This window comes from Salvelinus fontinalis, chromosome 2, assembly GCF_029448725.1.
Source record: "Salvelinus fontinalis isolate EN_2023a chromosome 2, ASM2944872v1, whole genome shotgun sequence".
NCBI classification, from domain to species: Eukaryota; Metazoa; Chordata; class Actinopteri; order Salmoniformes; family Salmonidae; genus Salvelinus; species Salvelinus fontinalis.
The window spans coordinates 30,191,776-30,207,465 of NC_074666.1; the positions used below are offsets into that span (position 1 = coordinate 30,191,776).

The following is a 15,690-nucleotide window of genomic DNA, read 5'->3' on the forward strand; positions in this document are numbered from 1 at the left end:
CAATTGTTGCGGCATAAGGGAATGATTAAAAAAAGGAGGAAAACACACAACCTTTATGGGCACATCCAATATTGACAATGAACAATGTGCTGTAACCCTCACGTGCAGTTGCCAAGAGACCAGATCACCTTGTTGTCCTGTGATTGGTAACTAGATGGACACGTGATGGTGTTATGTTGTGTTTGTGTGAACGCTTTATATGAAGACGAGGACAGGCAAATCCACCATTCACTCCACTCACTCCACTCCACTCAGAGAAACACCAACACAGGGACCCTCTGACTCATTGTTAAGATTTCTTCTCTCAATATAGACTTATCCTAAAAGAATACATTTACAATATGATGTGTGTTGATTACATCTTGAGTGTATCTTTAGATTTGATCTGTTTTGTTTCCTATCAAGAGTATGGCTACATTTATGTTTGCAAGTCTAGATCATACATTTATGGACTTATATTACACTTAACCTGTGTTATTTCTCTACAGATATGACATCACTCTGAGACCATGTATAATACAACAGGAGCTACCATTCAGAGGCTGTATGGGATGCCTGTGAAGGCTGTCCTGAACATGACACCATGCCTTCTCTTCCTCTATGTAAACGGTGTCATGCTATTCACCTTGATGAGTAAGCCTGTCTTTCAGGAAACCACTCGCTATATTCTATTTGGCCATTTGCTTTTCTCTGATTCTCTCCACCTTACTATGAGTATGGTGATGTATATGCTTGCTGTGACCAGACTGACGATGATTAGCTATGTTTGTATGGTTATTTCTTGTTCTGCGGGAATCATTGCAATAATCTCCCCTTTCAACCTGGCTGTGATGTCACTGGAGAGGTATGTGGCCATATGCTTCCCACTGAGACACACTCAGATTGCCACCTGCAGGAGGACACATGTGGCCATCGCTGTGATGTGGGTCCTGGGCTCCTTAAACTCTCTCATTGAAGTTTTTGTATTTGTTACAATTGAGTCTACACCTTTTACTCTGCAGATTTTCTGTAGCACCCTCCCGGGTGGCGCAGTGGTCTAGGGCACTGCATCGCAGTGCTAGCTGCGCCACCAGAGTCTCTGGGTTCGCGCCCAGGCTCTGTCGCAGCCGGCCGCAACCGGGAGGTCCGTGGGGCGACGCACAATTGGCATAGCGTCGTCCGGGTTAGGGATGGTTTGGCCGGTAGGGATATCCTTGTCTCAGTATGTAAAATGTAATAAAATGTATGCACTCTACTGTAAGTCGCTCTGGATAAGAGCGTCTGCTAAATGACTGTAATGTAAATGTAGGTACAGTCTATACACTGTTGATGATAATTCGTTTTACTTGAGACAGGAGACCAAGTGGAGACATAGGACGAGGTGGATAATTTTATAATAAGGCAGGTTTATTCAAGTGTAAAAATATTATGCAAAGCGTGCAGCACGGCTCTTTTCTATCCGATCCGTATGGGGTCATTTGGAAAAGAGCGAGTTTCCACAGTCGTACAGTTTTATATATAGACAACAAGCAAAGTAGGTTGATCTGCGAGTCTGGCCTTCCGATTGGTCGGTCTGGGTCTTGGGTAGTCCTGTACAGACCTGGTGTCCACGTTCCATTGGTTCCTGAGGTAGTTCTTTGTCTGGAGCTCCAACCCTGAGTTGTGTGTGTCTGAGTGATTGTCATGGGGGAGGGGAGTTGTGGGAGTCGTGCATGTGTCCAATGAGTCCCGCATATGTCCAATATAAAAGGGAGTGTGTATATTGTGTCAGCCATAGCTAATGTTGAGAAGTTGTTAAAACAAGTTACCAATATCTAATACAATTCCTTACAAATCCCCCTCTTCACGTCTCACAAGAGACGTGACATAAAGTATATAAAAAGAAAAAACTAAAGGATAAAATTTGTCAGAAGACAAATTTTTGATTCCCTCTCTTCACGTCTCACAAGAGACGTGACATAAAAGTATATAAAAAGACAAAGCTAAGGGATAAAATTTGTCAGAAGACAAATTTTTGATTCCCTCTCTTCACGTCTCACAAGAGACGTGACATAAAAGTATATAAAAAGACAAAGCTAAGGGATAAAATTTGTCAGAAGACAAATTTTTTGATTCCCTCTCTTCACGTCTCACAAGAGACGTGACATAAAAGTATATAAAAAGACAAAGCTAAGGGATAAAATTTGTCAGAAGACAAATTTTTGATTCCCTCTCTTCACGTCTCACAAGAGACGTGACATAAAAGTATATAAAAAGACAAAGCTAAGGGATAAAATTTGTCAGAAGACAAATTTTTGATTCCCTCTCTTCACGTCTCACAAGAGACGTGACATAAAAGTATATAAAAAGACAAAGCTAAGGGATAAAATTTGTCAGAAGACAAATTTTTGGATTCCCTCTCTTCACGTCTCACAAGAGACGTGACATAAAAGTATCTTAGTCCTCAAATAGATAGACAGGTCCAGCTTCCCCATCCTCAAGCAATGGGAACATTTGGGCCCTTTCCTGATTAGGGTCTATGGCTGCAGTTATAACACGGCTAGCAAGCGTGCGCGCACATGGAATGCAACAGCATCCACAAAGTACAAGAATGGCCGCAAAAACAGAAATTGATACTAGGACGGAGGAAGCCAGCGTCTTATATTTCCCAAAAGCATCCATCCATGAGTCCCACATAGTAGTGTCCACTCCAGAATGCTGTTTCATCTTACCATTAAGGGTACGAAGTCCCTCCAATGCTACAGTCAGACTCCCATCCGTAGCTGTGTTATTGGGAATGAAAGTACAACACTGTTCACCAAACATTGCACAGACCCCCCCCCCCGTTCAGCCAATAACATATCAACCGCGATTCTATTTTGAAATGCCATCAGGGACGTAGCTGCCAATTGTCCATGGACCGCCTCGAAGCCTTGTTGAGTCCAATTGCCCAGTTTCTGGACATTAAAATGAATGTAGTTAATTCTGTCCACATTTTTATTAACTGTACACCACCAACAAAATGATGATTCAAAACCTGCGGCCACTTGGTCAACCAGTTTATACTTATTTGGTACCCCCCTGGGGACACCAATTCCATCAATGTAAGTTGAGTCGTAAATGAGCAAGGACCAAAAAGGAGACCACTCCAATAACTACCCCTGGAGTGGCCAACCACACATTAGTAAACCAAAAAACGAGAATATGTTAAACCCTCCGGTCCATCCCTCTATACAACCTGTACCAGGTGGGCTCGTCGCCACCCGGGAACTTCAAACCTTCACAACAGGGAGGACAAACATCACTTTTTATTCATTCAACAACATCATCTACAGCAAACCAAGGGTCCTCCTCTGTCAGCCCACTCTCCTGCGGAAGCTCGTTTTCGTATCAGCCTCTCCAACTGGAGCATCAACCAGAGGCCCCTTACACATCTGTAACAAACTTCTTCAAACAAGGTATGATACAGGCAGCACAGAAATGAAAAACCACAACTAGTGTCAGAAATCCAGTAATCGTCCTTGCAGTGTACTTACCAAAACAACCACCCAGCCAGGGGAACAGTCCACTCTCCTCCACACCTGCAAGACCCTTCATCTCCACTGATAACCTTGCCAACCCACTCAGAGCTTTTGAAATGCTCCCATCCGGACTAGTATTGTTAGGAACAAACGTGCAACACTGTTACACCTCCCTTGTTGGCCAGACTTATGTCCAGTGTTAGTCTATTGTGTCTACTGGTTTGTGAGGTAGCATCCAATTGTTCAGCCATCCCTGTAAGTCCTGTGTGGGTGGGTTTGACAAATCATTATTAATTATAGTAGATATAATTGATCCAGACCTTTTGTTTTAGCATCAACAATAGCTGGGCCAATGATGGGCATCAGATACCACAGGCCATCATTCCTGGTTAATGTCTGGAATTCGTGGGGGACCCCTATTGGGACCCCCAACAGGTTGGTGTGCATGTTATCTGTACCCTCGGACCAAGGAGCGTCACGTTTCTGCCGTCTCCTGGGTTGGTCCCAAGCCTCTGTGTCCTGTGTAGCTTCCCAGAAGTTGATTAGCTATCATAATAGGCAACGGTGGTATCAGACTGGCCAAAACACATGAGCAACGACAATTTCCTTTCAAAAATGGGGTCAACCGCCTGGCAGGTCCACACATCCACCATACATCAGCAACACCTCCAGTTCCTAGTGGTATTAGTGATGCAGGTAGTAGCAGGGAGCCTTCCATAGTCCATACCGCTACCTGTGCCAGGGATACAGCTGTTATATCCCCCATATGCCTTAACTCCCCACGGTACCTTCTGGGGAGGGACCACTGGGAACACAAGACTCAGAGTTTTACACAGGGTTGAATTTGGCTCGAACTTTTCCAATATGCACATCCAACCTTCCCCATTACTTAGGACAAATGGGTGAGCAGCCAGAATAGGTCTGGCATGTCCACATACGACACAGTCCTTTCTATTAAGTGTTTTGTAGGTCAACCACATATTCTCCCTTTCCTCATACTCAGTTTCAGTCCCCAAATGTTCACTATCTGAGATGTCTTTTATATTTATTATCTGTACCAGATTGGAGAGCTTAGGTGATGGCGTGGGACTTGGTCTTGAAGTGGTGGAGGAGGCCGGCTGAACCCTGGTCCGTTGGAACTGGTGGTGGTTCTGGCAGCACTGCGATGGTATCATCCCCATCGTATCCTGATCAGACAGCTCAGGACTACAAGCAGTCCTGTAAAACCCCACCCTCTCCCAGAGAACACATCATCAGCCAGAGATCAAGCAACACTTTCACTTCTATGAACGAACACAGTGAGGAAAGGTCGGGGTCAGGGAATTCTTCATTAAGGAGTTGACCCCTGAGCTTTATTAGCAACAGTTCTTCTCCTTAACTCTGTGATCATTCGGCAGTGTCAGTGTGTCTCACCCTCCAAGTGCGATATGCCCCCAGGTCGAGTGATTCACCTTCTCCCTTAATTCACCTGCAATGTATAAACTCTTGGACATACAGGTCTGGTTAGCAAACAGTTCCTCATTTGTTCTTTCTGATTATATATTTAACTTCTATGCCTAATTTTTTAGCTATAAATGTTTAATTTTAAATAAGTTTATTATCCAATAGGCCCCATCCTTTCCTAGTCCACAATGTACCCTCCTTCGTTTGATACCTGGCTCTGGCCAGGTATCAACCTTACCTACTCTAAATAATAACTTAGTACATCATATTCTAGGAACGTCCCTTTTATTCCCCGCATATCCAATTCTCCCTTCGGCGTACATTCATATCTATTCTTTTCTAATTCTCTGTCAAGTGACTTATCTACTTTGAAATGTATCTGTCCTGCTTAAATATGTTAACCCTTTTCTCTCCTATCTTATTTCACAGCCTACCTTGCTCATTTCCTGGTCCACCCTCCCCACTCTACTCTCAAACCTTCAAGGTCTGAACAGTGCGGGGTAGACCCATCTGTCTGCCTTTTTGTAATAATAGTCAATAACAACTGTGTGTTCCTTTACAATATTAACTAAGTGTCTCACTGTTTTGACTTTATCTGCATGGATTTAAAAATAACCACAGGTCTTATAGTGTCAACCTTTAAAGTCCTAACATAACCTTAATTAACCTATCTCTATCTTCTAATGGCCAATACAAATGCTTACCTTATGGTCAAGAGTTATAAACTCTATTATAATCAATTTACCTCAAAACTAGTATCCCAAATGACACAATCTCATTATTCTCACCACATTTCCCCGCGAGTGATCAAGTCGCCGGAAAATGCAATGGAAACAGAAAACAGGTCAAAATGTTACACCTACATTCGTGTTCCATATCTAAACATACCAAAAGAACCCTTTATCTTCTCAAAGTCCCTTGCCTAAATAAAACTCAGAAAGTAAAACTCCTATTCCCATATGAGTGTATTCTTTTAAGATATCTTATCTCTTGGTACACGGAAACCCTTAACCTTAATGTTTACTCCAAAAAACAAAATTATGTCACCAGCATTCAACCAGTCGGCTGGGAGACCATTTGGGTGCTGCAATACTGCCATCTTCTGTCCATTCTCTGCACAGCTCTCCACCCATTCTTATTCAACCTTCTCAATTTGAGCCATTTTAGTTTCTTATTTTAACTATTGTTTTCTAAATTTTTGATTTTTTTTGAATTTTTTAATCTATTATTACCTAGTTAGACTAGAGTGTCCGTGACATACATCCATGGGAATCCGGTTATAGTTATTCTATTAACCATGTGAAAGTGCCCAGGGACAGCCCAAATATCAGAAGGAATATCACAAATAAGGGGCCAGATATCCCTAGCCTTGCCCAGGGAGGGAGAAATATCCCTCTAACTGGGCGAGGTTCCTTTATCAGGGGAGGCGGAGTTTGATTCCGCATCACCTGAGTCAGAAATGTCTTCATTTGGAATCGAATTTAAGCTGTTTAAATCAGCTCTGACTTCTGTCAGTGTTCTAGAAGGGATTGGGGCTGGAGTGCAATGTGTGAAGTGGTGCCAAGGTGCGCCTGATTTACCTTTGACCTGGACTGAGTGTGAAGTAACCTCCCCCACTTCGTACAGTCCAGTCCACCTGGGTTCTAGCCACTTTCTCTTGTGGACATTAACCCCACCCAGTCACCAATTTTTTACCTTCCGTGTGCCAGATCTCCCTTCTGCTTCCCCGTTGGACCTTGTGAATCTGTGTGGAGAGAGCTGCAGAAAGTTCCGTCAATTATCAAACATTACAATTTGTTGTACAACAAGGGCGGGCATATGACCTCCCTTCCTTGGTGGACCAAGCATGACTCCTCCAGCCATTGTCTCATGAGGAGAGAGATGGGTGCCTGCACCTGGAGAGGCTATCATGGCCAGCAACGCCAGGGGCAGGACCTTAACCCAAATCAACTTCAAACCTGCACATACATTTGATTGGTGCGTTCCACGAGACTTATGAGATTGTGGCCTGTACACTAACCCCATCATTAAACAACATCCATTAATCAGTTGACATTTACACATCCGACCCTATTGGTACATGGAGCGTTTGTCATTAAACAATACACATGAGTTCGGTTTGCAGCCACCTAATGACCTATTTTGCATCCTCCCCTGCTGTTGGTATTGCCTCAACCCATTTAGAGAACCTGTCTACCATAACTAACAGGTACCTTTTTTCATTTGTCACATTGTCTTTCCCCATATCTGTGTGTGTTGGTGAGTGGTTCGTTCCCCAGGTCAGGTCTCCGTTTCAGTTCCTGTGCAGCTCTTTCTGCACAGGAGTGGGGTAGACCTTCAGCATTGAGTGCGTCTGCCGTGTTTTTGTCAGTGTTGACAAATGTGATGTGTGATTGTGTGCATTTATTCTGGATTTTCGTTTTCCTTTCAGCGCTGAACGTGAATTCTTTGCTCATCAGATATGCTGCAACCCCATGGTGGGTGTGGATTTCCAATGGATGGCACATTATCATGTGGGCTGTTTTCCCAATATCTTTTGCCACTGCAGCCACATACCTGGAGCATGTGGTTTGTCCTGCTTCAATGTGGTCCAGTTTGGAGGAGTGATACCTCAACACTCTTCTCTCCCCCTCTAGGTTCTGGAAAAGGATGGATGATGTAAATCCTTCTTTTTCAGAAACATCCAGATGGAACTTGTTTTTTTTTTGTTTTTTTAGTCAGGTGCTGTTAGGGCTACTGCCACTTAGAGATCTGTTTTCAAGAGTGCAAAAGCCTTTGATGCTTCAGTAATCCAGGTCAATGATGAGTGTAGGTTAGTGGTGAGCAGCTTCAGGGCCATGGGGCATATTCTTCAGCCATGCCCTGAAAAGGGGGAGGTGATTGCTGATTCGGGTCTGGATTGGGGTGATTGTATGCGGGTTGAAGGGCCGCACGTGGTTGATACATCATTGGCCTGACTCCCCCTTGGTCTAGGGGCGTATCCTCGTCCCCTTTTGGCCAGAAACTGGCTTTGGGCCGGGGTTATTGGGTGCGGACACTGTCGCACCATATGCCCAGCTTGTTTACAATTATAACAGCTTCCATAAGATCCAGAGTACCTCTGGGGCTGTCCCCATGTGGGTGAATAGTTTGATTGTGGTAGTGGGTAGTAGGGTTGTAGTGGTGGTTCCGACGAAGGGTATGGCTGAAGCGGGTAGGCATACGGCAGTTGGAATGGCTGCTCCTGGGGTGGGTGTATAGGTGGTCCCTGCTGGGTGAAGATGGGTAGTTGTTGTTGCTGTATCATTCGGGAAACAGTTTTTTTAATGATTTGTGAGATTTCTTGTTGGTCTTCAGCCACCATCTGTTTCTTGGGTTTCTCTCCTTTCTGGGCCTCTTTCAATTGTAGTTTCAAAAGTTGTACCTGTAGGGACTGGATTTGTGTTTCAGCCCCTCCCTTACCCTTATTGTATTGGGTAATGTGGTGATGCACATGGGAGTTGAACTGAGCCTGGGGAATTGCCATTAACCCCACAGTGCCCCTGAGATGGGTTGGGGCCGATGGGGCTGCTGTGGTGGTAGGTGGGCCATCATTATTATTGGGCCTGCCCTCTTTGGTGTCAGTTGGTGCTCCAGTGACCACTCCCATCGTATCAGGTTTCCGGTAAGGGAGAGCTTTTCTAATTTCCTCAATTGCCCATAATCCTATTTTCATCTCAGCCTCTGCCTTCTCCCTCTGCTTTGTCCCTTCTTTTTTAAATAAGTGACTCTTATTCTTATCCACTTCACATTCTATCCCTTGCTTCACTGCTTCCTCCAATTCTTTCTCCATAATGAGGAGTTGCCCTTTTGATGGGGCGACTCCACTAAGGAAGCCTGCTTGAATCCATCTTAGCCTCACTTCCTCCCAAATTTTTTTAACGGGTTTGTAGTGTAATTTCCCGCCTGCTCTGTCTTTCATTCTCTGATCTAAATATTCGTTGAATTTGTGTTTGGGGACGATAGTCGTGGTCATTTTGTCGTTAAGCTATGTCTGGGTCTATTATTATCTTTGTATACTTTAGCCCGTTACTGATCGAAACCAGCGATGTATTTTTCTTCCCCTCTCTTCCCCCAGTCTCGTGTCCGACTCGCGTGGACAAAGGATTTTATTGCCGTGTATTTGATGAATTATTTTCGTTTTCCAACAATATTTCAGCTATCTCTTTTGAAACAATATACGAATGTATTCATGCGCTCCTGTTATAATTGGAATGACAGTTTTGGGTATTTATAATAAAAAAAATATTATTGCTTTTCGCTAAATTAATTAATTAAATACTTTGGCAAAATATTTCAGAAGTTTCCTTTGGGGACAATATACTAATGAATTCAGGCGCTCCTGATATAATTGGAATGGCAATTATAAGACCTTTAACTCGAGAGATATTATTTCTTTTAACTTTCCCGGTTAATTTAAACTTTTTCCGATTAATTAAATACTTTGCCAAAACATTTCAGAAATTTTCCTTTGGGGACAATATACTAGTAATTCACGCGCTTCTCTAATAATTTTCAAATGAATTCTATCCCTTAAGGATTTGCCAACAGTATAAGAGGGGAAAACCAGGTCAACTCATCAACCGTAAATGGCTGCTTCACCGTGGCACACAGATTCTGACTCGGCGGTCACCACTAACGGAGCCTGAACTTAGCTTATAGCTAATTAGTAGCAATAGATCTCGTGGAACGCTCAATCACACACATTAATTTGGAGAGTTTCAGGTTTAATACCCTTGCTCCTATTTCAAGCTTAGTTTTATCACCGATGCTCCTAGTTGAAAAATGTTTCAACTAGTCCCAGATTACTAATGCGACTTGAACAGCATTAATTTGAGTTTCAAGTTTAATACCATTACTCCTATTTCAAGCTTAGGTTTATCACTGATGCTCCTAGTTGAAAAATGTTTCAACTAGTCCCAGATTACTAATGCGACTTGATTTTATACTTCGCAAATATCTTTACACATTGCCTTAGATTCTAAACAATTCCACATAAATTTAGCAACAATTCACTCACCTCAGTACTTCTGATCATTGAATTTAGATATTGGCTATAATACAATATGCAGATTTTGATTAAACCGGCTCTGCTTACCTTAATATTTTCGAGCTCTTTGATCAGTTTCCTGGGTGAGTTGAATCGCCGACGTCTCCCTCGAGCGGGTCACCTCTCCTTCTTGAATCTTTCTCCCTCTCGTCTCCTGTCCGATGAATTTTCTATTGGGCCTAATTCAAATATGTTTTAACCATCCTCTGCTACCATGTTGATGATAATTCGTTTTACTTGAGACAGGAGACCAAGTGGAGACATAGGACGAGGTGGATAATTTTATAATAAGGCAGGTTTATTCAAGTGTAAAAATATTATGCAAAGCGTGCAGCACGGCTCTTTTCTATCCGATCCGTATGGGGTCATTTGGAAAAGAGCGAGTTTCCACAGTCGTACAGTTTTATATATAGACAACAAGCAAAGTAGGTTGATCTGCGAGTCTGGCCTTCCGATTGGTCGGTCTGGGTCTTGGGTAGTCCTGTACAGACCTGGTGTCCACGTTCCATTGGTTCCTGAGGTAGTTCTTTGTCTGGAGCTCCAACCCTGAGTTGTGTGTGTCTGAGTGATTGTCATGGGGGAGGGGAGTTGTGGGAGTCGTGCATGTGTCCAATGAGTCCCGCATATGTCCAATATAAAAGGGAGTGTGTATATTGTGTCAGCCATAGCTAATGTTGAGAAGTTGTTAAAACAAGTTACCAATATCTAATACAATTCCTTACAACACACAACAGATTTATATAGAGTTAAACATAGCTTTCACCACTTTGAATTTTGTGACAGTAGGTGTCATCATTATCTACACGTACATCGCCATCCTGGTCACAGCTAGGTCTGTTTCCTCTGACAAGACTTCAGCCAGTAAGGCCCACAAAACAGTGCTCCTACACCTGATTCAGCTGGGCCTGTGTCTCTCCTCCACCCTCTTTAATACGATTAACACCCTGATTCGCTGGCACATGGACCCTGTGGTAGGGTTGCATATTCAGTATGTTCTGTTTCTAGGCCTCATAATCTTCCCCAGGTTTCTGAGTCCCCTCATATACGGCCTGAGAGACCCAACATTCAAACACATCTTCAAATATTATTTTACCTTCTGCTTCGGAAACTCAGTAAAGCCAGTGGTGATTGTATCATGATGTACTACAAAGATACAGAGATCTGTGTATGTACTGTATGTGCTTTTCAGTCACTTGTACCTTGAGTGATTGTTTTCTAAGAAATAACAGAAAGATTTTGTTGGACTTATTTGGAAATTAGTCATGTATCATTTTATGTTTTCTTTTTACAAACTTGAGAACAAAATAATAAAGACGTGCATATATAATTTGATACCTGTTGCTAAGCTTAAATAGTTTAGGGATAATAATTATATCTGTCACTAAATAAGATGATACCATTGTGTAAAAAAATCCACCTACGTCAGAAATGTATTTGTAAATTATATGTATTGTTTGCACAGTATAATGTAACAGTTACAGTTAACCTTGTGTTTGAGATATATATATCTTAAAGCTCCCTCAAAACATGCAGTGGACTGTAATAAGATGCACACAAATCTAAACTAGAAATTGATCAACAAAATTATAACACTACTTAATTATGCAGTTAAATGAAATTGTAACAAAGAAACTTTATTTTAGAAAAATGCTTTTATTGATTGCGCACACCTGTCAGCATCGTTACGCATACCTGCGCGTCTGTCACGTTCCTGACCTATTTATGTTAGTTTTTGTGTGTTAGTTGGTCAGGACGTGAGGTTGGGTGGGCATTCTATGTTATCTGTTTCTATGTTGGTTTCGGTTTGCCTGGTATGGCTCTTGATTAGAGGCAGGTGGTTTGCGTTTGCCTCTAATTAAGAGTCATATTTAGGTAGGGCATTCTCACTGTTTGTTTGTGGGTGATTGTCTCCTGTGTCCGTATGTTATGTTCGTACCACATAGGACTGTAGCGTTTGTTTGTTTCGTTTTCGTTTCGATGTCGTCTGTTACCTGTACGTAAGTTTATGTTTAGTTATGTAAGTTTATGTTCAGGTCTCGTCAACGTCGTTTTGTTATTTTGTAGTTTGGAAAGTGTTTTGTTTCGTTTCGTGTGCCATCGTAATTTATAATAAAGATGGCTTATTTCCCTGAGCCTGCGTTTTGGTCTGAAGATCCTTCTCTCCTCACCTCTTCCGAGGATGAGGAGAGCGTTACCCGTTACAGCGTCATCAGACTCACCTGCACTCCATCACCTCCTTGACTACCTGCCCTATATACGTATGTCACTTCCTTTGGTACCTTCCCCAGGCGTCATTGTTTCTGTTTCAGTTTCATGTCTGTGTGCTGCTTGAGTTTCTTGTTTTGTTTTATGTTCTGTTTATTTATTAAAACACTCACTCCCTGAACTTGCTTCCCGACTCTCAGCGCACATCGTTACAATCAATCTATCTTTTTAGTCTGTTAGATTGTTTATCTGGTCAATATGTTAGTGTATTATGTCTGTTTGTAACAGTGTATTATATGTGAAAATGTGTGTCACGGCTGTCTTCCTCTTCTTCGTCTGAAGAGGTGTAACAAGGATCGGACCAATACGCAGCGTGGTAGGTGTCCATGTTTTAATATAGAAAACTGAACATGAACACAAATACAAAAACAATAAACGTGAACAAACCGAAACAGTCCCGTGTGGCACAAACACTGACACAGGAAACAATCACCCACAAAATACCCAAAGAACATGGCTGCCTAAATATGGTTCCCAATCAGAGACAACGATAAACACCTGCCTCTAATTGAGAACCAATCTAGGCAACCATAGACTTACATAAACACCTATAATGAACACAATCCCATAACTCTACAAAAAAAAACTTAAAAAAAAACCTCTACAAAAAAAAACACCCTCGTCACACCCTGACCTAACCAAAATAATAAAGAGAACAAAGATAACTAAGGCCAGGGCGTGACAATGTGATCGTATTATAAATTGTATTTAAATTTTTAAGGGCTCTTGGAAGATTAGTCCAACTGAGGACTAAAAGAGATCCTACTAAAATCAAATCAAATACTGTGTAGAAGCACCTTTGGCAGCGATTACAGCTGTGAGCAGAGGTGGCCCGTCATTCAGGGCAGATGGGGCAGAGTATTGAGCCCCGCATTTTTAGCAAACATTGGCTGTTTTGCATGTAATGTTGGCATTAAAAGGTGTCACATATCAGTTTGCAAACATTGTAAAAAATACTATATTTTATTGAGTTAATACAAACATGGTTTATTTTTTGTTTTCTTGAGTAAGACAGCTCCAAAATGCAGGTGTTTCAGCCTAGCTCAGTGCTTTCTGTGGTAGTTGCGCCGTGATTGGATGTTCTCAGTGTTCTGTCACTCATGGGGACTTTACATCACTGCCAAGTGTAAGAGGAGACATTGCAAATTCTAGCCCTTCGGCTGCTGCCATAGAAGTGCCCATCCAAGAAGGCTCAAGGTCATTGGCCACAGATAAAATTACGTCAAATCATGTTATATGTACAGTAGCTTTGATTGGACTGATCATGTCAACATCATAGTTTCACAATCTTAGCTAGCAGTCATCATCATGAATCCAGTCGACCATCTAATGGCAAATCCTGTATAATCCTTGTCATATAAAAATAAATAATGAAGAGTACAGGAGGGGACTGAGTGGCTCTCCGCAGCCGATGTGAGTAAGACTTTTAAACAGGTCAACATTCACAAGGCCGCAGGGCCAGACGGATTACCAGGACATGTATTCAAAGCATGCGCTGACCAACTGGCAAGTGTCTTCACTGACATTTTCAACCTCTCCCTGACGAAGTCTGTAATACCAACATGTTTCAAGCAGACCACCATAGTCCCTGTGCCCAAGGAAGAGAAGGTACCCTGCCTAAATGATTACCACCCCATGGCACTCACGTCAGTAGCCATGAAGTGCTTTGAAAGGCTGGTCATGGCTCACATCAACAGCATCCTCCCGGACACCCTAGACCCACTCAAATTTGCATACCGCCCCAACAGATCCACAGATAATGCAATCTCAATCGCACTCCACACTTCCCTTTCTCACCTGGACAAAAGGAACACCTATGTGAGAATGCTGTTCATTGACTACAGCTCAGCCTTCAACACCATAGTGCCCACGAAGCTCATCACTAAGCTAAGGACTCTGGGACTAAACACCTCCCTCTGGAACTGGATCCTGGACTTCCTGACAGGCCTCCCCCAGGTGGTAAGAGTAGGCAACAACACGTCCACCACGCTGATCCTCAACACTTAGTCCCCTCCTGTATTCCCTGTTCACCAACAACTGCGTGGCCAAACACGACTCCAACACCATCGTTAAGTTTGCTGACAACACAACAGTGGTAGGCCTGATCACCGACAACGATGACATGACCTATAGGGAGGAGGTCAGAGAAGTGGCAGTGTGGTGCCAGGACAACAACCTCTCCCTCAAGTGAGCAAGACAAAGGAGCTGATCGTGGACTCCATTAACATCGACGGGGCTGTAGTCGAGAGTGTCCACATCACCAACGAACTATCATGGTTCAAACATACCAAGACAGTCGTGAAGAAGGCACGACAAAACCTTTTCCCCCTCAGGAGACTGAAAAGATTTGGCATGGGTCTCCAAATCCTCAAAAGGTTCTACAGCTGCTTCATCGAGAGCAGCCTGACCGGTTGCATCACCGCCTGGTATGGCAACTGCTCGGCAGTTGGCCCAGGATATCACTGGGGCCAAGCTTCCTGCCATCGAGAGGAAAGCCCATAAAATTGTCAGACTCCAGTCACCCAAGTTATAGAGTGTTTTCTCTGCTACCGCACGGCAAGCGATACCGGAGCGCCAAAAGGCTCCTCAACAGCTTCTACCCCCAAGCCATAAGACTGCTGAACAATTCATAAAATCGGCAACGGACAATTTACATTGACCCCGCCCCCCCTCCCTTTTGTACACTGCTGCTACTCGCTGTTTATTATCTATGCATAGTCACTTCACCCCATCTACATGTACAAATTACCTCAACTAACCTGTACCCCCGCACACTGACTCAGTACCGGTGCCCCCTGTATATAGCATCGTTATTGTTATTCTTATTGTGTTTCTTTTTATTGTTCCTTTTTATTTTAGCGTACTTGGTAAATATTTTCTTAACTCTCCTTGAGCTGCACTATTGGTTAAGGGCTTGTAAGTAGGCATTTCACGGTAAAGTCTACACTCGTTGTATTCGGCGCATGTAACAAATAAACTTTGATTGATTTGATTTTGATTAGTATGAGTTGGGATTATGCCAGTAAATTGTTTACCTAGCTAGCTACATGTCTAAACAAAAGACTCCACTTCGGCTGGATTGTTACATTGACCCATCAAATTAACCAGGTGTGTCTGGGGGTGATTACGGCCATCTATTGTATTTCATGAACATGTGTACATGTCTAGACAATAGTGACCCTTCCACTTTGCTACATGTGGCTAGGGGGTGGTTGTAGCATTTCCTTCACATGATCCATCAATTTAGACAAGTGTGTCGGGAACTTTTTATTTTCGATCTTGCTACTATTCAAGTAACCATTTCAGTGTACCGTTTACACCTTCTGTATCCTGTGCATTTAACAAATAAATGTATTTGATATGGCATGTGTTTACCACATCGCCTCACATGTGAATCCTTAAAGACATGGGTGGGGCTAAGGTTTAAGAGGGTGT

At 42.8% G+C, this 15,690-nt stretch overlaps 1 protein-coding gene across 1 annotated transcript; it reads left to right on the forward strand.

The window, feature by feature from the left end:
• Positions 1-509: 509 nt before the first annotated feature.
• On the forward strand, positions 510-11,129 carry LOC129866941 (odorant receptor 131-2-like). Its single transcript, XM_055939997.1, has 2 exons — positions 510-1,031; positions 10,725-11,129. The coding sequence occupies exons 1-2, from the start codon at positions 510-512 to the stop codon at positions 11,127-11,129; spliced, it is 927 nt and encodes a 308-aa protein (XP_055795972.1).
• Positions 11,130-15,690: the final 4,561 nt, after the last annotated feature.